At 40.7% G+C, this 22,703-nt stretch overlaps 1 protein-coding gene across 6 annotated transcripts in view; it reads left to right on the forward strand.

Moving 5' to 3' along the window:
• Positions 1-10: 10 nt before the first annotated feature.
• The window catches only part of HSF2BP (heat shock transcription factor 2 binding protein), a 41,171-nt gene continuing 18,478 nt past the window's right edge, over positions 11-22,703 (forward strand). For 3 of the 6 annotated variants that reach the window (XR_005262366.2, XM_038172357.2, XM_038172371.2), the window contains exons 1-7: positions 11-172; positions 2,145-2,295; positions 6,690-6,793; positions 10,434-10,583; positions 14,763-14,901; positions 16,596-16,713; positions 21,095-21,198. Coding sequence is in view for 5 of the 6 variants with exons in the window: in XM_038172357.2 (XP_038028285.1) it covers positions 137-172; positions 2,145-2,295; positions 6,690-6,793; positions 10,434-10,583; positions 14,763-14,901; positions 16,596-16,713; positions 21,095-21,198 (802 nt within the window). In the remaining variant the exon portion in view is untranslated. Of the gene's footprint in view, positions 173-2,144; positions 2,296-5,014; positions 5,170-6,689; positions 6,794-10,433; positions 10,584-14,762; positions 14,902-16,595; positions 16,714-21,094; positions 21,199-22,703 lie in introns of those variants that run through there. The other 3 variants (XM_038172365.2, XM_038172398.2, XM_038172407.2) reach the window with 3 other exon arrangements.

Genomic DNA, 22,703 nt, shown 5'->3' on the forward strand with positions numbered 1-22,703 from the left:
TGCTGCTTCCTCCAGCCAACCTCCTCCCCCTTCCTTCTTTCCTTCCCCCCCCCCCTTCCCGCGCCCTGCCCAAATAAGGTTTTATTCGTCGCCGGTGACGTCACGGGGACCCGGGCGTGACGTCACGCGCCCTGCCATGCGGCGCCGCGCGGGCCTCGAGGGGGACGCGCAGGTAGCGCGGAGGGCGGCGGGGGAAGGGGGGAGCCGCCGCCGCCATTTTGTGCTGGTCGCTGGGTGCTGTGGGGGGTGCTGTGGGGGGCTGCGCTGCCTCTATTGGAAATAAAAACTGTCTGAACGATGCGTGTGCGATGAGAGAGAGACACGCAGGGTGGTTTTGCTGCGGTGTGCTGCTTCAGCAGTGTGTTTTGTTCTGGTTCTGGTAGCAAATGATGCTATTTGCCTGCTTCTGCCACGTTTCGAACACTACTGGTCTTTCTGGTCTTCATATCATTACAGGCATTCACATGCCACTCCGTCACAGAGTCCTGCTGCCATATATGCCCTCCATACGTTCTTGAGACCGAAATCAGTTGTTTTTCAGTGACTCGTGTGATGTGGTGGCACTTGGCCGTGCTTTGCCATAAGCACTTCCTAAATGTGACTTTAGTTGCAAACCTTCCTTCCATGCCTTCATTCTGGGTCTGATGTCTCTGAAGAAAAATTAAAGAGTATAGTAGTATTCAGAAAGAGCAGTCAGGTATTAGAACAGGTTGCCCAGGGAGGTGGTGGAGTCACTGTCCCTGGGGGTGTTCAAGGAAAGGTTGGACGTGGTGCTTAGGGATATGGTGCTTAGTGGGTGACATTGGTGGTAGGGGGATGGTTGGACCAGATGATCCTGGAGGTCTTTTCCAACCCTAATGATTCTCTGATTCTATGAAGTGGGAAGGCTGGAACTGGCCTGCTTTGTCCATGCAAGTGTCTAGGATTGAGAGAGGGAGGAAAGAAAGTGGGCAGGAAGCAAATGTATAAGAAAGTGGTTAACCTGAGGGAGTAGGGAAGTAGAACTGTAAAAGGTGGCTGGGAAGGATAGAAATGGTAGTCCCATTTTCTGTGGGACTGGGAGAGGTACCCAGTAATAACAACCTCCATCAGTCCCAGGCAGCTTGACTTGAGATGGCTGTGGGGATGGCATGCGTTGTACCTCCAGGAGATGGCTTCTTACATTGTTCTCTGATACCCTCTTCCTTCTTGAAAAAGATGTTATAATCTACATAAAGGATCTCAATTACTGAGATTTGGAACATTCTCAGAAAGCAAAGTGGTGCTTGGAGATGTATTTTTTGCTTTGTGAAAGCATACTAGGTGCTTAATGTGTTAGGCAAGGGAAGTTAAACCTTTGTTGGTGTGTGTATGGTAACCTTTTTTAAGATACACCAGCGGGCATATATGCATACATTGGAAACTGGAGTTTAGGAGTTTTTATACAGAAATTTCTGTATCATCTTAAAATTAATGCATGTTCTCTTGGACTTCAAAATTGAAGTTATTTCAGAGCAGTAGCTTGACACAAGGGGAAATTAGTAAACGTTTTTCTTGTATTTACTTGGGACTGAGTCACTCCTATATGGGATTAGATTGCAAATTGTTTTTGCTCCTTGCAAAAGGTGAATTATTTTGAAAAATATAATTTCTTCTGAAAGAGCTGTGGTAATTTAGCAAAGGTGACTGAGGATCTTGCAAATACTTGAGCTAATTAAAAACAGTTATAGCGTATGCATTACAACAAAAACAATTGTCTCAAAACAATAGCTCAGCATATGTACATCTGTTAACAGTTTCAAACATGTGAATGTTAATTTTTGCAACGTTCTGAGGGACCTTGCACACATTTTAGGTGAAGAAACATGAAGAGAAGTAATATGGTTTGCTTCAGGCCAGAGTGGCAAAAATTAGATTACAGTCGTAGAGTTTCTATTCCAGAGTCTTGTTTTAAATTATTACTGGCTAGTTCCTTTTTAAAATCAGGTTACGAAATTTCTGAAATGCTGTGATGCAGAACGATCTTTTTGTCTGAGAGAGAAGGAGTACTGCAGAGCAGTAGTGGTGTCTTTGTTGTTGGTTGGAGGGTTTTTGTGGTGTTCTGTGGGTATGGTTTTTGTGTGTGTGTTGTCTTTGTTGTTTGTTTGTTTGTTTCCCAATTTCAGAAGGCTGAGACCAAAGAGGACTTCGTTAAGGTTAGAAGGAGTGATTTGGAAAGGCTGACAACTGAGGTTATGCAATTGCGGGATTTCTTGCCCAAAATATTAAATGGGGATATCTTGTGGACATTCCAGAAACTGGATGCTGTTGAGTCAAGTGAGTGGTACCATGTTGCAGTTTCTGTCAAAACTACTTAGAATAAACTGGTTTTTAAATGGTTACAGACTTTGTTGAGGTAATCCAGATTAAACTATAATGTTCAATGACTGCCTCATTAAATCGATGTGATTGTAATGAGGAAAATTAGAAACTACGTTAGAAATAATTAGACTTACGTCAAATTAATCTTTAAAAATATTTTGCTGTGGACAAAAACATACTTAATTCAGCCAGTAAAGGAAGCTGTATCCAAAAAAAAAAAAAAAAAGAAAGTAATTCTTCTTTGAGAGAAGAGGTAAGTACTCTGTTTTTCAAAACGTCTTCTGAGATGAAAAACAAAAACCAAAATAATGATGAATTGCAGCAGATAAGAAGTTAAATCTGACTGAAGAGGTAATATTTTTATATCTAGTTTGTCTTGGGTTTAGCTTGTATATTTTTTATGGCCGTAAGTATAATAATAATAAAAACGTTGGAGACACTATTGCAAAAGTCTTTTTACTGCTGTCCCCAGAGTCCATTTGTTCTGTGTTAATTCTCTTTGCATTATTTTTCCAACAACTAAATCACTTCCAACATGACATCAGGACCAAATCTGAGCCAGATCCGTGCCTAGCATGTAGCTTACGTGCAGCAATACAATTCACTCGTTCTCCTAGGAATCGCTTTTGTCTGAAAAGACATGGGACAAGTATCCAAACAGATTAGAAAGGGTGTATCTTCTGGAATATTAAGTGATTAATCGAAGGTTAATTTGCAAAGTCTGGCTAAGAAGTCTGTCTTGGTGCTGAGTCTGTTCTTGACTCCTGCTGTGTGGGACTCCCTCAAACACCCAAGCAGCCAGGCCAAGGAGGATCTGTCTAGCATGTCCCTTTCTCCTGGTGTGGGTGTCCACATTCAGAAGGCCTTCTGAAATGACGTCTTGGTGTCAGACAAATGTGGAACCACTTTTCGTAGGATCCTTTGGTTTCGGGTTGCTTTTCTACAATTAACTAATTCTTTACCGAGCTGTCTTAGAGAGAACTACAGTGGAATACCTAGAAAACATTGTGGCTCAAATGCTCGTGTTCTCCAGCGGTTCCTCCTCTTCAGAACTGTATGCTAAGCATTATGACTTGCTGCAGTCACTGGCAGAACCTTAGTGCCAATGCTTTTCATCCTTTTCTCCTCCAAAGAAAGACTAAGATAGAGCCTGAAGGCCCATCACTGATACCAAGTAGTATATTGAGGCCAAGTTTCCATCTGTCTCCATGATCCACTCTTTGGAGGAATTTTTCCATGCCATCAAATACCAATAGAGATGAGGAGACTGTTCCACCTGTCCCTCTTGCTGCCACTCAGGACATCATGTCATAAGAAGTGATGTAGGTTCTGGAAATGATCTGTGTTGTTGTACAACATCAAGGACTGTTTCCAGTTGGGTTAAGGATTCAAGATCCTCATCTAGTCAGATCCTTGATTTACCCATTTTTTTCAGTGCTCAGTGTGGAGATTTCTCACTGATTGTTACGCTCCTTGTGCCACAGATCAGGGTGACAGTGTCAGGGTTTGTGGTGTTGGCACAGGGATTTTGAGGCTTTCTTCCAAATGTTCTGCTGGCTAGCCAGTACTCTGTAGGCTCTTCGGCCTTGTAGGCCCGAAGCTGAGTCAACTTCAGATTATCTCACGTATATCCCCACAACAGAGACTTCCCTTCCAATTAATGATGTGGTTTGAATATTTATTCAGTCTTTTGCCACTCTTTTGCACTACAGTTGGACAAGTCAAGTGATTTTTGCTACTCCACTCTGCCCCCACCTCTGTAGTGGCGGAAGCATGCTGAGGGGAAGATTTGGTTCACGGAAGATGGGACGTCACAGGGACACCAGCACAGCTGCTGGCAGTCTTGGAATTACATCGCTTGTTGGCGTTCATTGTGATTGTACTCAGTTCTCCATTTGCCAGAGCTTTGAGAGCAGATCTCTGTTCTAGAAAATACCCTGGTGTGACCTATAGCATGGATGAGAATGAGCCCACCTGGGCTGAAATGTGCCACTTATTTTGTCCTGCCCAAAGCCTGCTTGTGAGTCTGCTGTTACTCATAGAGAAAAATGTCACTTCTTCCCAAAATGAGGTTTACTACTGCAGTTGTAATATATATTTCCTGTGTATATAAAGATGTCGTTCATATTTTTTGCTCATCCAAGTTGCTAGTGAAAGCTTCCTCTTCACTTGCATGAAGTAGACAGTGTCAGCTTCAAGATTTTAGTCTCCAGAGGGAAGGAACTTTTTTACTAGAGGGCTGGGACTTGCAGGCAGTGGGAGAACTGGTGAGACTTCCCTGTTGTGCTGGCAAGACCATGGTGTGCTGGCGGTGAGCAGCACAGCTGTGGTGGTGTTTGGTGCCAGAAAAATGCCTGGTGTTTATTCTGGCGTTCATTAAACTGCTGTGTGGTAAGGGGCTGTCAAATGTTGGGACTGGTGCATTCAACCTTGAATTCACTCCAGAGCAGAGGAGTACACAGCTGGGAGAGTTGATTGGACATAACAGAGGGAATTTCCAGGAACAAGACATAGCTAGAAGTAGGTTTCTTTTTATCAACTTAAAACACTACCTTTTTTTTTTTTTTTTCATATAGGGTGGACCTAAGCCTCATTTCCCCTGACATAAAACATCTATAGAGTATAATACTTCCCCTTTTATCTGGAGGACGTTAAAAGATAAGGTGTAGTGCTGTATTGACACACAGTAGTTAATGGCATTCCCTTTCTCCTGGCTCAGTTTTGGTTCCAGGTCCTTTGAAGTCCAGCAGTGAAGGATGCAGTGTCTGTGTGCCTGCTGGCTGTGCTGCTGCTGAATTCAGGGTGGATCCATCCTCCCATAGGCAGGAGGTGATTCTTTTCATTCTGGAGAGCCCCTTTCCTTCCAGAGCCAGAGGATTTCCCTGGGGGTTGGTTCCACTGGATGTACTTGGCAAGGATGAAGAGGTTCTTGCATTGATAAGCAGAGCCCTGCTCTGACTCAAGATGCCTTTCCCTCAAGCACTTAAGACCCACATTCACATGGTAATAGGTGTGTGGGACTGGACTTTCTTCACTTCAGGGAAAAGAAGGTTTCCTACCATTAACTTGAGTAGTTCCTCAAAAATTCAATCAATTCCTTTCATTTTAATGATTTTCCCTTGAGTTGCAGGTTGAAAAGAATTGAATGCTTGGAGAACGTGCCCTGGCACATATCTATTTCTTAGGAGTGGACCCTTTCCTTGCCTCTGTGGTTTCTGTTAAAAAATCTTAGTGAGGTGGCTTAGAGTCACACAAGAGCTGAGGGAAATATGTTCCACCTTTTTAGAAAAGCTGTATGTAGCTAAATTATCTTCATTTATAGCTGCTACTCAAAGCAATGTGTGTGTATTTGAGATTATAATATTTTGTCCCTTAGGACAAAAATAAAGGAATTTATTTCCAAAAAATGTAGAATTACTAAACAAAATGCCAGAATCCAACCTCTTTGGATAGTAGGGGCTGTATTTTTCACGTTATCTTTTTATGGTTTAATATGATATGCTGATTGGTAAACACATTCAAAAATATTGACCACGTATAAGGCGAAGTACATAAAGTGTGCTAGGCTATAAACTGAACATTCATAGTCAAGGGTGTGGCGCTTGAAGTGGCCTGTAACTTGTTTTTAAACTAATAAAAAATAGAGTAGATACAGTTACCGCTTGGAATTACTTAAATATGTTTCCTTTTTTTTTTTTTTTTTTTTTTCCAGTATAAATACCAACCCCTCAGAACCATGGTTTTTAAAATAAAATACTAGATTTCTATATAAACCTCAGTAATTGTTAAAAATAACCTTCAGGGTGATTTTTTTAAAGATACCTGTATTTCAAAATATAGTGCTTTGAACTTGATTTCCATTCACTAAAATAAAGCACCTAAATTGTAATGTGAAATACATGTGTCTTACGTGACGTGATGACATCAGAGACTCATTTTTTAAAGGGAGTCAGTGATAAAATTTGTCACTGACAACGTTAAAATGGTTTATAATTTTTTTAAATGCTTTATAACTATTATTGAGACCAAAAAAGAAGAAAATTGACTACATTTTAAAAAATCCCTGGGGGTCTGGAGCTCGGTTCCAGAATGGTGTTTTATCAGCACACAGTATTTAGTAGATAGATGTGTTTCTTTCAGTCTTTCCCTGTTTTGAATCAGAAACATCTTGTCCATTTAGATTTTGTAGGAGCTCTGTGGCAGATTGCTGTATGTCACTTTAGCCACTAGGAGGTGGCCTAACACAAGCAAATATTTAACGCATCTGCATTTAGTGGATTCGTTTTTTTTTTGTGCAAGCCAGTTGGTCGTAACTTATTATTTCCTTTATTTAATTTATTCTATCACAGGCATGGAGAAAAAGGAGGAGGAACTAGAGCAGTTAAAAATGGATTGTGAACACTTCAGAGCCCGCCTGGAAGCAGCCCAGGCAGATTGCATGAGAGAGAAGAAGGTATATTTGTTGGTGGTATATTGATACCTGTGTTCTTGAGCTTTGAGAACAAGAGCAGTAGCGATCAATTTTCCATTTTCATGTCACATCATCAGCCTGGAAAACAGTCTGGGATTTCTATTCATGTAGTTAGATGATGAGTCAGCTACTTACCTAGAAGTTCATTACCATTTGATGCATTTTTCCCCAGTCGAAAGGGAAAAAGGTCAATATTATAACAAGATAAGATATGACAAGATACCAAAACAGTATTCAACATGTATGGATACAAGTTCAGTGAGCAGGCAGTCTGTCACTTACATACATAACTCTTCCATAACTGCATAGATCTCTCGAGCTTGCTTATCCTGCGAGGTGCAGCTGTGTGGGGTTGTGTTCTGGGCTTCTTGGTAGGGTTCTTCCCAGTGTTAGGAGTGTTAAAAATCAATCATTATCATTTTGCCTCTATTAACATGCTGAAGTAAAACAATGGGTATTTGGGAAGATTGTGGTGCAGTTGGCATTGAAACGGTACTTTACAAAATCATATTTTTTTTCAATTCAGTGTAACTATGACATATTTTCAAAGAGAAAAATAGAAGATAATGTAAGCCACGCAATATAGAAAATGAAACTAGTTTCTTGTTTGGCTTGCTTGAAGCTGTGTACCTTTGTTTAGTTTTAATAGCCTTTCTCAGCGCACTTATTGATCCAACTGCCATGTACAGCTGCGAGTCAAAACAGAATTACAGTGCTCCTTTTGCTATGTCAATATTGTGCTTAGTGATTATAAGAGGAAAGTTGTTCACAGTGAAGGAATAACCCAGACCATGACCTCTCAGACTGCAGATCTTCCGTGAAGCCTTTTGGATTCAAACAGGATCACACAGACCAGTGGCTTAATCTTTGAGAGGGATGTGTGAATCAGTGCTGATTATTTGCCTGTGCAAGTTCACTTCCTCGGAACTGTGAGCTGTCTCCTGTAGTCAGCAGAATTTCATCTTGCTGGGCTTCTAGAGATAGCATCTGCCAGGTAGGGGGTTGCACAAAGGCAGATGAGTCTACAGAAATGACTTAATTTTTGAAAAATAAATAAGTGAAAAGATAAGACTTGCCGTTTTAGGGCACATCTGTATGGAGAAGTCATTCTGGAATGAAGTTTGGTAGCCAGTGTGATGGAATAGCTGTCTATTTGTGTACTCCTTACTTCAAAAGAAGTATCTTTGGGAACAGCTATTTTGCAATAGCTACTTAGTTTTGCTGTGGTTAGTTGTATAAGCATCCAGGATGAAATCTCTCTAGTATTTCATGCTGCTTAGATATTAATGTTTAATGCTGTTGTAGCTACTCAATAAGTGGGCCCCAACTTTTATGCATGTTAATCTTACAGAACGAATGAGAGGTGGTGTAGGTCTGTGATTTCTTTTGGATGAAACTCCTAGTTCAAGCACGGATAGTTTACTTAGAGTAGCAGTTCTTGTGTTCCAGATCAAAGCTCTTCTCTTCTTGTCTTTGCTGTAGAGCACTATACATCAGTTGTCTAAATAGCTCCTGTCATATCCCACAAAAGTCTATTTGAGTGGATTGAGCTTATATACATTATGAAATCCTTTAGCTCTTTGGGATAAATGATGATGTTGTGTGTGTACATATATGTGTGTGTGTGATTTTTTGTTCCTGTTAATCACTTTGCACAGTGTGTTTCATTTGCTTGCTGTTCTGCTGTAGGCATCCTTGCATATAGTTCCTGAATTATTTTCTACATATTTATCTCCTGAAGGAAAAGGAAGTGATACACTGAAACGATCATAAAGTAAATGCCTTTTCTGGTTGAGCAGTGCCCTTTTCTTAGGGGATCAGCAATCAACATTCCGTTTTACAAAATTTCTTTGCAGTGTTGTGTCGCTGATTAGGGAATTGCGCTGCTTTCTGAACCTGAGCAAAACTTGAAGTGCACATGTTATTCTTGGCTAATGCCTTCCTTGCCTTTTTGTAGTTAGGTACTGAAGTGCTGCTGTATTTGTGTGCCTTGACCATTTCCTGAAGATGGTGGTGTTGCACAGCACAGTAATTGCTTCGTGATGTGAACTCTCAGGAGTGCTGCTTCCAGATAGGAGCTAGGTTATTTGCTTTTGCAGGCTCTATTTGTTTTCTTGGCTATTGAACGGACTACTTTGTTTTCCTTGCTTCGTACCTTTGTTCTGGTGTTGCTTTCGATGTATTCAAAATTCTGGCATTTCTTGTGGTGGCTTTGCATCATTGCTGGGGGAATCTAACTCTTTGGTATGGCAGAGTTTTGTGTCTCAGCATTGTTATAGAGGAATTAAGAGTTAAGAGACTTTTCCTGGCACTTCATGCCTAAGAAATCAACAGCAAGTGTCAGCCTTTTGCATGTATTGAATTATAAGGTGAGAGAGAGTCCAGAGAGAAAATACACACAGCAACCTGCTTCATAAATTTAATTTGAATTTTACAGACTACACTCTGTGTGTTCCATTAGCAGCATGATAAAGCAACTCAAATATGTCTGTCAGATGTGGTACAGGAGGTTAGGTGGGTAATTGATGACAAACAGAAGACAAGCAGCTTTGTACTTTGTAAATAACATGCTACTTAGATTTGCAGATGAGCTTACCTTTCTGTTCTTTCCAAACCATTGAGGTGAACCCCTAAAATGACAAGATACTTATTTTAAAATCTCATTGGGAATACATGCCTGAAAGTTTTGTTGTGTTTGCTTACTTTCCAAAATGACGTAGAAAAGATCCCTTCTCATTCCCCAGACTTCATCGTGATAACCAGATGTATGGGGAAGGCTGGGTTGGGGAGGGCGTTTTCTGAGCTGAATCTGAAAATCACATACCCCCAAAATGGACAGAATGAGATGCGGCAGCTTCACTACCCCGTGGCATTTTCTAGCAAGCCAGTGAGACATAGAATCATACCAAATCTCATGATATCTTCTGGCCAGCTTCCCATCGTATTGGAAGGAAGCACTGGCAAACTGAAACCGTGTCCTGGTTGTATTGAATTGCTCTGTGCTTTCTGCAAGCTCGCTCAGGTGATGGATGCATGGTAGAGCATGGGCTTTTCTGGTCCTAAGCGTGAAAGGTGCTCTAAACTTCAAACCTTAGGCTTGTTTTTCTAGGGACTCTGTCTCATTTTGCCACTGCTGTTCAGGAATGTGCCAGCTGAAAGAAGTTGGAAGAGACAACAGGATTTATCCTAGATAGCCAGCAACCCTGCCACATTGGCTAAGGCGGTCCATTTGGAAAAACAATCCAACTCTCTCTTCCTGTAAGATGTGCCCATTATCTTTCGTAAGGTGGCTGGAAAGGCTGACCTCTGAAATCCTTCCCTTTCTCGGAGACATGCAGCTATTTGCTCAGGAGTCGACTTTCCTATCAGGCTTCTCTAGGTGCCGCTCAGTCTGAGTGGGTCACTTGGGCTGACCTTGTGGACAGGCTTCTGGTTACTGTCAGCCTACATGATAGACACACGACTCAGATAGAGCTCAGGAGAGAAGGTCTGCATCTGCAACTGCTGTGAATTTCCCCCCCCTCTTTCATATATGGCCTTGATGATGTTTCTTGTTCTGTCCTGTAGCCTAAACACCTGGGCTGACAGAAAATGCAACCAAAATTTCCTTGTCCTGTTTCAGGAGAAACTAGACCTCCGGCAGCACCTGCATGAGGCTAAGCAGCAGCTCCTGCAGCAAGCAGAGTATTGCACAGAGATGGGTGCAGCGGTGTGCACCTTGCTGTGGGGTGTCTCCAGCAACGAGGAAGCTGTTAAAACCATCCTAGGAGGAGTAAGTATGGCAGGGGAACGCTTAGCAGTGGCAATGCTGTTGGGTATTTACAAGAAGTACCTTGCTCTGTAACACACTTTAATGTAGGGATATATCTCAGAAACTAATTGGACAGTAAAAATGTTTTCTGATTTGTATGTTTTTTGGGGAAAACCCATTTTTATTTAAGAAGCGCTGGAGCTATTTAGCAACATGTAGCAGGCTGGGAATAAGTGCAGTAATTAAATTGCATGTTATCAAAGGATTAACTGTTTTCCACCACACACAGTTAAATTGGAAGCAAGGCTACAGCTAGCACAACGTAAATATCTTTGCAAGCTAACACTACTTGCACAAAAGACTTGCACTGTGCACAAGCAGCGGTTCCCATGCCAGCAGAAAGCTTGGAGGAGCCAATTCCATGGAAGAGAAGATACATCCATCAATTCTCAACTCCTTTAAATCTTCATCCTAATACAGTCTTTGTGCTAACTTAATATTTGCTCGAGTCCTGGAAATTTAGAATGCCTAGCTGTTTCAAGTCTACTGAATCTCATTAAATGATGAACATGGACAGGTATTTTATTAAATGCAAATAAACACAAAGCAACCCAACAGTTAAAGACAATGGTAATATTACAGCCAACACAAGTTCACTGCCACGTGCAGCTGATGGAATTAGGAAGGATCAGAAGAACAAGGCTGACAAAAATACAATTTTCAGTCTTGCCATAGCCACCATGAGAGGAACTTCTACTGAAGCTGAGTGAACTGATGCCACAGTTTCTTCTGTCTTGATTTTTCAGCAACATGGTGAATATCTGAGTGAATAGTGTTAGTTCATTACAATTAGTGGTGAACTAGTGTGCTTGTAAAAGCTTTTTCAGATCAGGCGCACCAAAATGCAAGTATAACTTTGTATTGGGTATTAAAAAGCTGTACAGTGATACCTTTCATTGATAGCTTTTGGTAATTCAAGATACAAAATACAAAAAAACTGACAGGCAAGCAGGTGCTACAAAGCCTCCACATAGCAAGAAAAACAGTATAAAACCACATTGTGTATTTCGGGACAGTTTATAGCTGTAAGAGCAGACAATTGTCTGGTGACTCGCCATCATTACTTGACTTGAGAAACGGTACTGAAAGGGCACACTCCCTTCAAACAAAACACTAGTGCCATAAATTACCACTTTTGCACAAGATGAAAGTAAAATTAGTGGAAGCCTTTTTGGAAGCAGTCTTAAATATCACAATTAAATGGAATTGAGTAAAACCAAAATCGATACAGAGATGATTTGTGCAAGGCCTTACTATGAAGATGCCATACTTTTGTTTATAAGCTTATTTGAAAGGCAGAATGCTTCTGCTGTAGTCATTCCTAGCAATCATTAGAGCCCACTGAACTTCTGCTCTTCCAGTGAAGGTCATAGCAAAATTTGTGGACATCATTTTCTTGTGTTGGTGCGCATAACATGATAAGAAAAGTGGCTGGGTTTGCACCAAGACTACTAGGAAAAACATAAAAGGATTGCATGGCATTGCATCGACGACAGATTACAGCTGACAGTGAGTCAGGTTATTAAGAGACGATGGAGATTTGTCATAAAAAGTTTTTGGTTTGTGTTATTTTTGGACAAGCTGTGATGCCTGTGGCATCTTCCCCCTTCCCCTGAGAAGGTGCTACGAACTACAAAAATGTATAAGAACATCAGGAGTGCTTTCAAGCTATTGCTCATATTTAACTGTGTGGGGAAGGGTGGCATCAATTCAAGATAATTTCATGCCTTAGGGACCAATGTTCAGCTTTTTCAGTCATTGCACAGATACAGAAGTAGGTCTTTTGTACAGTTCTGTAATGCAGATTGACTGAAATGGTGTTTGTGACTAATAGAGCGTTCGTGTCCATATGGGTTAGGCAAGCCAAAACTTGAGCAGCAAATTTGAACTGTAGCACAAGTAGTTTGCAAGGCATTGGGTGAGAAATGCCAGGTGTTCCTACCCAGGCTCAACATTTCTAGAGCTTGGAGAAGCATCCAGAGAAGCAGCATGAGAGTTTTCAAGTATGCCTACCTGCATGTGCCAAAGATGAATTAATTCCCATGAGATTGTTCTAGATGTCTTTCAAAAAAAAAAACCTGCAGCTGAATATTCACTTCTCAGGGCTCTAATTTTGAAACAGAAACTGAAGGTTTGATTTCAGAATGGCAGCAGGGTTTACTTCAGCCTGAGAAATTTTAGATCCTACGAAGTGGTCGGCTATTTCAGTTACCTGCTATGGTGAAAAATGGCTTTGCGTTTTATGGCATGGTACCTGATGTTTTCATTCAGGGTTTCCTTGGCATGCCAAGGGCTCCTTACACCATCTGAGCTCAAGCACGTCAATGGCTGCTCTCAGAGCTGCCCTTATCTCCATGTCTGTGAGTGAGAGATTCTTCAGCTCCATGAAAGCACTGTCAAGCTGATTAGGCTGTGCAGAGTATGTAACATGCTGTTTATAAACCTGACTGGTTTCTGCCTCAGCTTCTCAGACGTCCCCGCTAGTTAAGGAATGGTTGTTTGGAAAGAAGAAGGCTCAGCAGAGAGGACACCAGTGGCACCTCAGGAGGCTGACAAAAGATTTTGTCTGGGGTCTGTGCAACATACCAACTACTTGGTTTGCTTAGTACTCTTTTGTGTTTTCATGTGAATTCACTTTTTTATAATAGCTTATTCTAGTCTGCAGTAGTAGTCTCTCTTCCTTCACTTTATTTCATGTGCTTTGCTGCTTGAACTGTCATCACTGCTTATGTTAAAATGACCTTTTTTGAGGGACATTGCCCATATAAGTAGTTAAAGTACACCCGGACGAAGCAGAAGTGCATTCTTCTGCTCTCTTCCCCATGATCCCTTTATTCCTGTTCTTCGGGGACCACAATTTAATTTGTGAAGAAATGGAGTATTGGCTGACCCTGCCTTTTACTCCCTGTTGCTGGAATCGCCCCGCAGGAACTGTATTCCTTTCCTCCCAAAATACGTCTTTGATGTGGTCAATGTGGAGCAATGGAGGAATAAATGAATGGTATCGGTAGATTTGTACATATTGTGACGACAGTGGTTGTGATAAAATACTGAATTTCTCAGTCATTTTGAAAAATGAATAGATGCTCTGGAATTTCACAAAATGATCGTAATTTCTAGGCACTTTCTTGAACTGCCTGGCTGTTCTACTGGGTTGCTGCAGGAAATTACTAGAAGTTTCAGCTCTCTCCTGAAACAACTAGCAAAATTATTAAATGCACTGGGAAATCTGGGCTTCCTGTTAGGCTATTTATTTATTTTTTATTTTTTTACAAAAAACAGAATTCTCTGTGGGAAATAGTGTTTCAGCAATGTTTTACAGGTCAGAATTACTAATAAACAGGAACGATTCTTTCAGTTCTTCTCTGTGGGTTCTGCCTGCTCTTCTGACAAGGCTCTTTGATCTGCTCTGAGCTTTGTGCTGGCCGGTTGGTTCTTCAACTGAGACACCCCAAAACAGAGCAGTATTCCTGCTGAGGTCTTGTGCTGCCTGGGGAAGATTGCATCACATAATTATGGGCTGTACTTCTGACACTGCTGACCAAAATCCAACCTGTGACCCAGAAGAGACCTCAATTTCCTTTTCCAAGGAACTTCTGCGTAGTCACTTGTTCTCCAATCTGTGTTGAGCAATTCATGAATCCTTTTAGGATCCAATCAAATGCTTATTTGCTGGGCATTTAATCCGTTTTCGTAGGAAATTCATGTCAAACCACTAACTTAGGCAGCTGTCCAGTCTTCAGCTGGATAGGATGTTGACCCAAATGGCTGTTTTGAAATGTTAATATGAAACACCTCATGTGACTACTGCAAAGCAAAAAGCTACTGTCCTCAGTGTTGAGACTAAGCATTAATTCTATTGTTTGATACATATTCCTGTGGGTTTAGAAGGTCAATACACAATAGTATAGTTTTACAAATAAATGTAGCATTGAGTAGTTTCCCATATTCTCCTGAGGTAATGGTTTCTAATATTAGAGGATTAAACACATCACTTAGTGTGTACCTGCTGTTTTCCGCTGTCTTGTGAGGTGACTGGATGTCTTAGGAATATTGCAGATTGTCCAGCTGACTGTAGCATCTAATAATCATTGTTGCTGTAGTGTGCATAATCCTTTTTTTTCTCCTCCACACTTGCAGAGCAAAGCAGCAAAGTTTTTTACAATCACTGCACAGACTATGGAGAGCTTTGTGAAGTCATTAAGTGAAGACATGAAACAGCAGGATTTGGATTCTGATGAAAATCAGTTTGTGTTAGCTTTGGCAGGGATTGTAACAAGTGAGTTCATGTTCTCTCTCAAAATAGCATTCTGTAGGCACTGGGATTTTCCACATGCCATGTAGGTACTGCAATAATTACAGCTTTTTGAAGTCAGTTATGTAGTATTTTGGTGACTTCCTATTCTTTTAAGGTTCTAAGAGATTTTGTCATTTGGCAGCTCTGTGAGGAGTTGTACTTTCTGTAGCATAGTTCAGGATTAGATGCATAAAAGCCATTCAGTTTTGAAATTCCTTAAACTTCTGTTCAATCTAAGGTAAAAAAAGGGCCATTTTACTCGTCATGTATATTCACATTACTTTGTAAATGTCAAGCAATACACTTTCTGAATCACCGGTAATTCTAACATTTTAGAGATGTTCTAATCTCAAATTAATTGCAGACGGTGCAGCCACCTCAAGGTATGTGTTCAGCATTTTGAAACTGTGTGAGAATTTTGTTGATGCCAGGTGGACTCTACCTTCACTGTCTTCTAGATCTCCCAATTCCATGGTGCTAAGAGAATTAAAAGTTAACAAACCTAACTTCCTTAACTTCTATACTAAATATTTATTTTAGAAGCCACGCATCTGTCTTAGTTTGGCTGCCCTTGACTTGGAAGGCTATTGGAAATGGGGACGATATCTCAGCTGCATTTTTGTGAAACGGTGCAGCTCTCAAAATGGCATCAGTTAATGTCATGATGTAAGGCAGATGAAACAATGGGTATTTATACAAGTCAGGGAATCGTGCATTAACAGCTTTCTTGAATGTGTGATTTTAGGTGTCGTGGTTCCATTGAAGATTATAATAAAGCACAGGATGTGGCATACTGTGCCACTGCACCAAGTAAAGGTGTGATGCAGTTCTCTCCCATAGCCTCATTGGAGGAAAAAGAAAAAAGAAATCATAGCAAAAGCAATGTCTGAACAAAGAAAACGTTTAAAGGCTTGGATGGGGAAGGATGGTGGTGTTCTGCCTGAGCAGGAATCACTGTGGTGGAATGAAATCTTGCCTCACTGAAGCTTATACAATTTTTTCCAGTGAATTTGTTAATGCCAAGATTTTTCTGTTTGTAATTTAGGAAAGGGGTTGCTGAAACTTCAGCATGATAAAGGTTGCTGGAAGATACCTCTTGCATAGGAGGATGCCCTGAATTATGGGGCAAGCATAAGGAAAAGCATTTCAGGAAAATATGTTTTGGAGCAGTAGTTGCCGGAAATGTTTTTGCCTTTTGGTTTGTGCATGAATATTGCAGAGAAATAGAAAAAGAACTTTTGAGTAGACTTTCACAAGCATTTCAGTTGTGTAATGTGCCAGGCACATTGGATTGACTGATTGTAAAACAATCTGCAATCTCATTTTTGTAAAACGGAACCTATGATGATCAGCTCTGCTTCATTCCCACATTACTTGCAGATGTCAGCTCAGAACTGCTTAAATCCAACATTTTGTTTCATGATTCACTGTGTTACTATTAGGATACTGGCCACCCTGAATAAATATTTGAATTATCAAAGCAGGATTATGAAGGAGTTTAATCAGTATCATTTGCCGCTTCAGTATTTGCTGTGTAGATGGTTATAATTTGAAGTTTATATAGATGCCATAGTTCATTCTTCACAGCTGACATTTTTTTTAGTTGTCCTCATAATTAGCATAAACCTTTGTTCGAAACATGAATTTTTAGAGTAATGTTTTGTGTTCTCTCACAGATGTGGCTGCGCTGGCATGTGGCCGTGAGTTCCTGGTTACTTCAAGTCGTGAATTGTTGGACACAATGGTGCACCTCCTGGGAGACATGAAGCCTGGACTCTGTACCAAATTCAAAGTGTATGGTGACTTTTTTTTTTTTTTCAAATGAAATCCATTACCTTACAGTGCAGATCACAGTGATTACAGGAGTCTTCCCACTCTTTCATTATTCCCTTTCATGGAGATCACAGAATCACAGAATGGGTTGGTTTGGAAGGGACCTTAAAGACCACCTGGATCCACCTCCCTGCCATGGGCAGGGACACCTCCCCCCAGCCCAGGCTGCCCAAAGCCCCATCCAGCCTGGCCTTGAGCACCTCCAGGGATGGGGCACCCACAGCTTCTCTGGGCAGCCTGTGCCAGCGCCTCACCACCCTCTGAGTAAAGAATTTCTTCCTACTATTTAAATCTGGTGGTGACATGAGAAATAATGGTTGGAAAACTGTTTTCACAGCAGCATTCTTTGCATATGCACTAGGCTTGGCTGCAATGCTGGCTTCAACCAGGGTGTGTGTCCCTTTGAAAGTCTCTTAAGCACTGTAATATTGTAGGGATGAGCAGGGATATGCTCCTCTGGCTTACAAGGGGCTCATGTTTTGATAAGGAAGGTGTGAGGTCAAGCTTTAAATAATAACAGTGGGAAATGTGGACTCATATTTGTTCCTTTCCAATGTGAAGAAGACTGTAAAATTCTACATCTGCTTAGTGAAAAAATGTGGTTTGCTAAAAGCAAAAATTAGATTACTTTATCCTACTTTAATAGCCAGAAGCACCATGCACTTACATTTCTAAAAGGTGCTGCCTGTAAAGAGACCTTGTGATGCCAAGTTGTAAAGAAAAGACCTTAAGGCCATGTTACACTATTCAGACACTGGAAAAGTTGTACTTACCAGGTGGTGGAGGAATGAAATAAACTGTTGGCTTTTCCTTTTTTCTCAGAGCTATTAAAAGCTGAGGATATGTGGCTTCAAATTTTAAGCATATGTTGCATTAGCTTGAATTCAGTGCTATGATAATGTTATCCAGTGTTTCACAAAGATAGAAATGTGGTGTTTTTTTCCCCTCTTACTCTGAACTTGCCATTTGATTAAAAAGCAAGCAATCCCAAAACAATGCTGTATTGTGACATTACAGCAAATGCCAGAAATGAGATTTCTTCATGGCCTTGTCATGGAATGAAGGATCCTAATTTGCTCAAATGTTTTAGCACAAAATGTTTCCCTGTGTTTGTCTTTACATCTGTGGTCAGGTTTCCTTTTTGTCTGTAAGCTCCCTATGTGTCTTGTTGGTGTTCAGTTCCTAAAACTCATTACTAACACTTACCTCTCCATTAGTCTTTCTGGAGATTTTCCACTCTCCCAGCTCAGCAAAGAAGGTTATTTTGGGGGGGTTGTTTGTTTGTTTTTAAGTTGTTCACTGCACGTGAGCTTTTTGGCTGCATGTTGATTCTAAATAACATTTTCCTAAGCAGACATGCCAGAAGAACTCTCTGCCATAAGGAACATAAGGTAGTTCAAAATGAAAGACAATCACAGGATAAAGATATGATAGTTAACAGAAATTATAGTGAAATTTAAGAGTTATATATAGACAGAGTCATCATGAATTACGTTTATATACACCCATACACACTCATATATACATACAGACAGACAGATTTTCTCAGCTATATCTCATAGATGGAAATGTCCATTATTGTGGAAAGGCAATGTGTTTCTCTTAAAACATCACCGTGGTGTTACATGGAAGGAAAACAACAACTTAAAATGTAAGCAATAAGAGAGAAAAATTGGCTTCATATTTTCAAGGATGTGTTTGTTCTTTGCTCAGTTTTCTTGTTTTAAAAATCTTTGTTAGCTTATATTTTAAAAAATATTTTTCTTTTCTGTGTGACAAATCAGGGGAAACTGAGTTAATTCTACACAGCAGTATCAAACGCAAAGTAAACTGAAAAAGAATTCTCTTTTAGTTCTAGCAATCATGTTTTACTTGTAACAGCATATAAATAAAACATTTACAGAGAATAACTCATTTATTCCAGCACTGCTACAATATCCATTCTAGTCTATGAGCATGTAATAGGTATAACCAAGACATCTACATGAGTGCTAGGGCTGAAATCTCATGGTTTCTTTGCCTTTCTGAAACAGTGGTGTTGAAAGATTATAGATTTTCTTTTCATTAGTATATGCTTTGTTCAACATTTTTAATTATTAGGCAATCAATAACATTTACACAATTGTTTATATTGAATTGTTAAGAATCTTCAACTTTGCTTATGTGGTAATTGAAAGCAGACAGTGAAAAGATTTGGTTGTATATACTAATCCCATGTATTATCAGTGAAAGAGAAAAGAGAAGGGACTTTAGCTGTGCTTTTAGTTCTAGATTTTAAAGAAAGCATTGACAGATACAGTAGTACATGACGTTAATTAAGTTTAGCCTTGCCTAAGTGTGAAGACTACAAAGTACGTAACTAAAAAAAACCTTTAATGTTAACAAAAACCAGAAAGTATTGTTTATAAAGTAATTCTGTGCATCAGGTTTCCTTCAATAAGAATACGGATTTCGAAAAATACTTGTTGGAATGTGCAAGAGGTGAGGCTGGTTTGAAGTATCTGCAAAAGTTTCTACATTGTGCCCACGTGAGCATGTTTAATTAGTAATAATATGCTGCTACTTCTGGGCTAGCCATTTAACATTGGCTTCTGGTGTGGGTTAAGTCTTCTGCCACTCCAAACAGCAGCACTTTCCTGGATCACCACCACTACGCTGTCTCTTTCGTCTGCACAAAGCAAACAAGTAAGAGAAAAATACAGGCATAGCATCTTTTTATGTCACATTATTTCTAACTACAAATGTCAAACAGGTTAATGATGAAAGACATTGCCAAGAGATGTTACCACTTTCCTTTATAAGGTATTGTCTTTTTGATCCCTTTCATTCTGGCTAATTATATGTAATTACGACCGCTGTCCTTTGTCAGGGCTTGGATTCTCGAACCCAGCAGGAGCTGCAGGGGCCGTATGAAAAGCAACACATGGGCTTTACAAGCTGAAAATTCAGCTCCACAGCACCCTGCACTGCTTGTTGGTGGCCCCTGATGGAGCAGATTTAATTATCTACTATTCCTTCTTCTAACTACTTAAGAGCCTAGGTGATCAAACTGGTAATAGTGCAGCACATAATATAACTCACACCTCTTCCACTGCTGCCTGAACTGACTCGTGTTGCTTTCCATTCCTGCTGTCTGACAGTACTTTCAGTAATGTTGGTGGTGGCATAGTAACTTCAGGCATGGCCGCTTGTTTGAGTACAGGAGGTGAGGTGTGAAGTCCATGAGGAACAACATTATTTCCCTCTTGCTTGGAAATGGTGACAGTACAGGGGCAGGCAGGTTTATCGCAGCCAGGAGAGATAACAACAGCCAAGCTGGCCCCAGAACAGAGCAGCAAGTTCCAACCCATTCCTGTTTCTCCGCTATTGTTTTGTCTGCAACCCAGCAGCGCGCTGTGGGTGGGTATGATGACATGTTCCGTAAATGTTGGAGGAGCTGGGCTCATTCCTCTTCCCTTTCCGTTGTCCAGAAAACTGACTTGCACACTGTCATCTTTGGAAAATAAATAGAGATTCACAACAACATCAACCGTAGCAAATCATAAAATGCACTAATATCCTGTCTTCCCAGCTACTGCACAGCTGCACAGATGTTCTGCGTAAAGGGCAGAGCAGGAGAATATTGCTGGAAGGATGGATGAAAGCAGAAGCTGCAGGAGCAGGCTTAATACCAGCAAAATCCTCTGCATTAACAGTTGTTCTGGGTAGCACTGGAAAGCTGAGGCTGAGGTGGCACCTGCAGTCAACCCCGCTTTTCTTAATGGTTTTCAGATTCTTCAAGTTAGTGACCGTGCTGAAGCTTTTCTTGCTTGTGATAACTGCAGTGGAAGCCTCCTCGGGAGAAGCTGGTGGGGTTGGCAGGCTGGAGCAATCCTTTTCACACGCGGCGCCTTCTCCAACAAATCTGGTTTCGCCTCTGTAGGAAAATTGGGACTTTGGCTTAATTTATAACCTGTTTGGTATGCAGCCCTAAAAATGACTAATGAACTTCCTTATTTAGGGGGCTGGTAAATTAGGAAACGCAGTTTCTGGAAGCTTTTCAGAATGTGGTTAAAATTACTGTAGACTTGCTATGTGTATTTTTATTGTGTGGTTTGCACACTGATGTGCAGCGCAACTGTCAAGAACGGCGGTCTTGGTTTCTGTTTGTCAGAGGTGTCATGTTAGATCTTTTTCAGTTCCCAAGTAAGTAAATGCTTTCTAGCTGCCAAACCGACGACTTCCCGTGTTACCTAGAAGGCAGGATATTGGTTCTGTCCTCTGCATCAATATGTGATGAGTGTAAATAGCAAAAGACGCAAAGAAATCAAAGAACGTCACTTCTTTTCCCTTTCCATTTCAGGCTAATGCTGATGTCACTTTACAACGTGAGCATCAACTTGAAAGGCTTGAAGTACATCAGTGAAAGTCCAGGTTTTATTCCCTTGCTGTGGTGGCTGTTGAACGGTAAGATGTTCTGAGAACCTTGCAGATTGTGACTTTGGGAACTGTGGTTTGGGAATAGGTATTGCAAATACCAAAATAGAAATTTTTATGTGTAACCTGATATATGTAAAGCTTTTTTCGGATTAAAAGTAAACAAAAAGGTCAAATAGCAGGAGATGTTCATTTCCCACCACATTTTTGGTGCTGTGTGTAATAACTCCATTAATACAAAATTTATGGGTGGTAGTATTACAAATAGGAAACGGTGAAATTTTGTGAAGTGCTTTCAAAAAAGCCACCTGTGTTTTCATGTGCCAACTTGAGAATAAAACCTGAGTGAAACTATTTATCACTAATATTTAACAAAAGAAAATGTGACTGTGTTCTGAGACATTTGGGGGAAATAAGCCAATCTCCGGAGCTACGCTCAGCCTGTGACAGAAGTGACCCCTTCCTCAGCTGAAGGCTGGCATTTTGCTCTAATAGGATTTGAGCTTGCCCGGCTTGAGTACTATTCCCAGCTTTGCCTTTGGTCAGTGCAGGACTTCAAGGACTTCTGTTGCCACTGTCAGCTACAAGACTGACATCAAGGCTCTGCTCTTTCAGAGGCTCCAAATCCCTGCGTAGGAGCCAGCAGAGATTGACGTTGGTAGCATGCGTTGGAATTTGGCTGGCAGCTGCGTGCACAGCTTGTCAGGGACAGTAAGGACAGCAGTAAGGACAGAGTCGTGACATTGCCCTGCCTGTGAACTGCTCCCGGAGTTTGCCCCGTCTTGGGTTTCTGCAGTTTCTGTGGCTTGCCCATGAGAAGATTTCGGTGTGCAGTTCATAGGATCAGGGAGGTTAGTCCTCTCTACTGCTGTGCAATACAAGAAGTAAATACAAAAGGTAGCTGAAGTGGCAGAGGTGGCACCTGCTTTTTCGAGGCACTAATTTAATATCAAAGTTTTTGAAAAGCTTAGGCTTGGGCAGGTAATCTGGAAGCTGCTCGCAGTTCTCACAATTCCCTCAACTATTTTAAAGACAATGTAGGTGCTCACGTTTTTCACCTAACAACTTACTGCTTTGCACTGCCATAGGCTCACTCTTCTGTGACCTCAGAAATTTTAGTAATCCTTGTAACACTTGAAAAGCACCTGTCTGTTTTATAGTTTTTAATGTAGTTTGAGAAAAATCATGTTCTCAGAGAGAACTGAGTATATCATCCTTTATCCTGCCGTACGTAGAAATTTAACATATGTTAGCTCAGATTTCCTTTCACTTGATGTTTGGCTAGTATATACGTAAGCTGTTGCTCTAGTAAAACAAACAACCAAACCAAAACCTGAAAAACCTTGTCTAAATGTGAGTTCCCAAATGTACCCTTCCAAATGTTGTGATAAGACAAGGAAGCTAATCTTGTTTGATGCAGTCTATTGTTTGAAGAAGGCTCCCAGGTCATATAACAGGATGAAACAGGGCACAGTTATAAATAATTTGCAGCTGTTAATGGCAATAAGAAATTGAAAAGCTACTCTATGTTTTGA

This window comes from Anas platyrhynchos, chromosome 1 (genome assembly GCF_047663525.1).
Source record: "Anas platyrhynchos isolate ZD024472 breed Pekin duck chromosome 1, IASCAAS_PekinDuck_T2T, whole genome shotgun sequence".
Classification (NCBI taxonomy): Eukaryota; Metazoa; Chordata; class Aves; order Anseriformes; family Anatidae; genus Anas; species Anas platyrhynchos.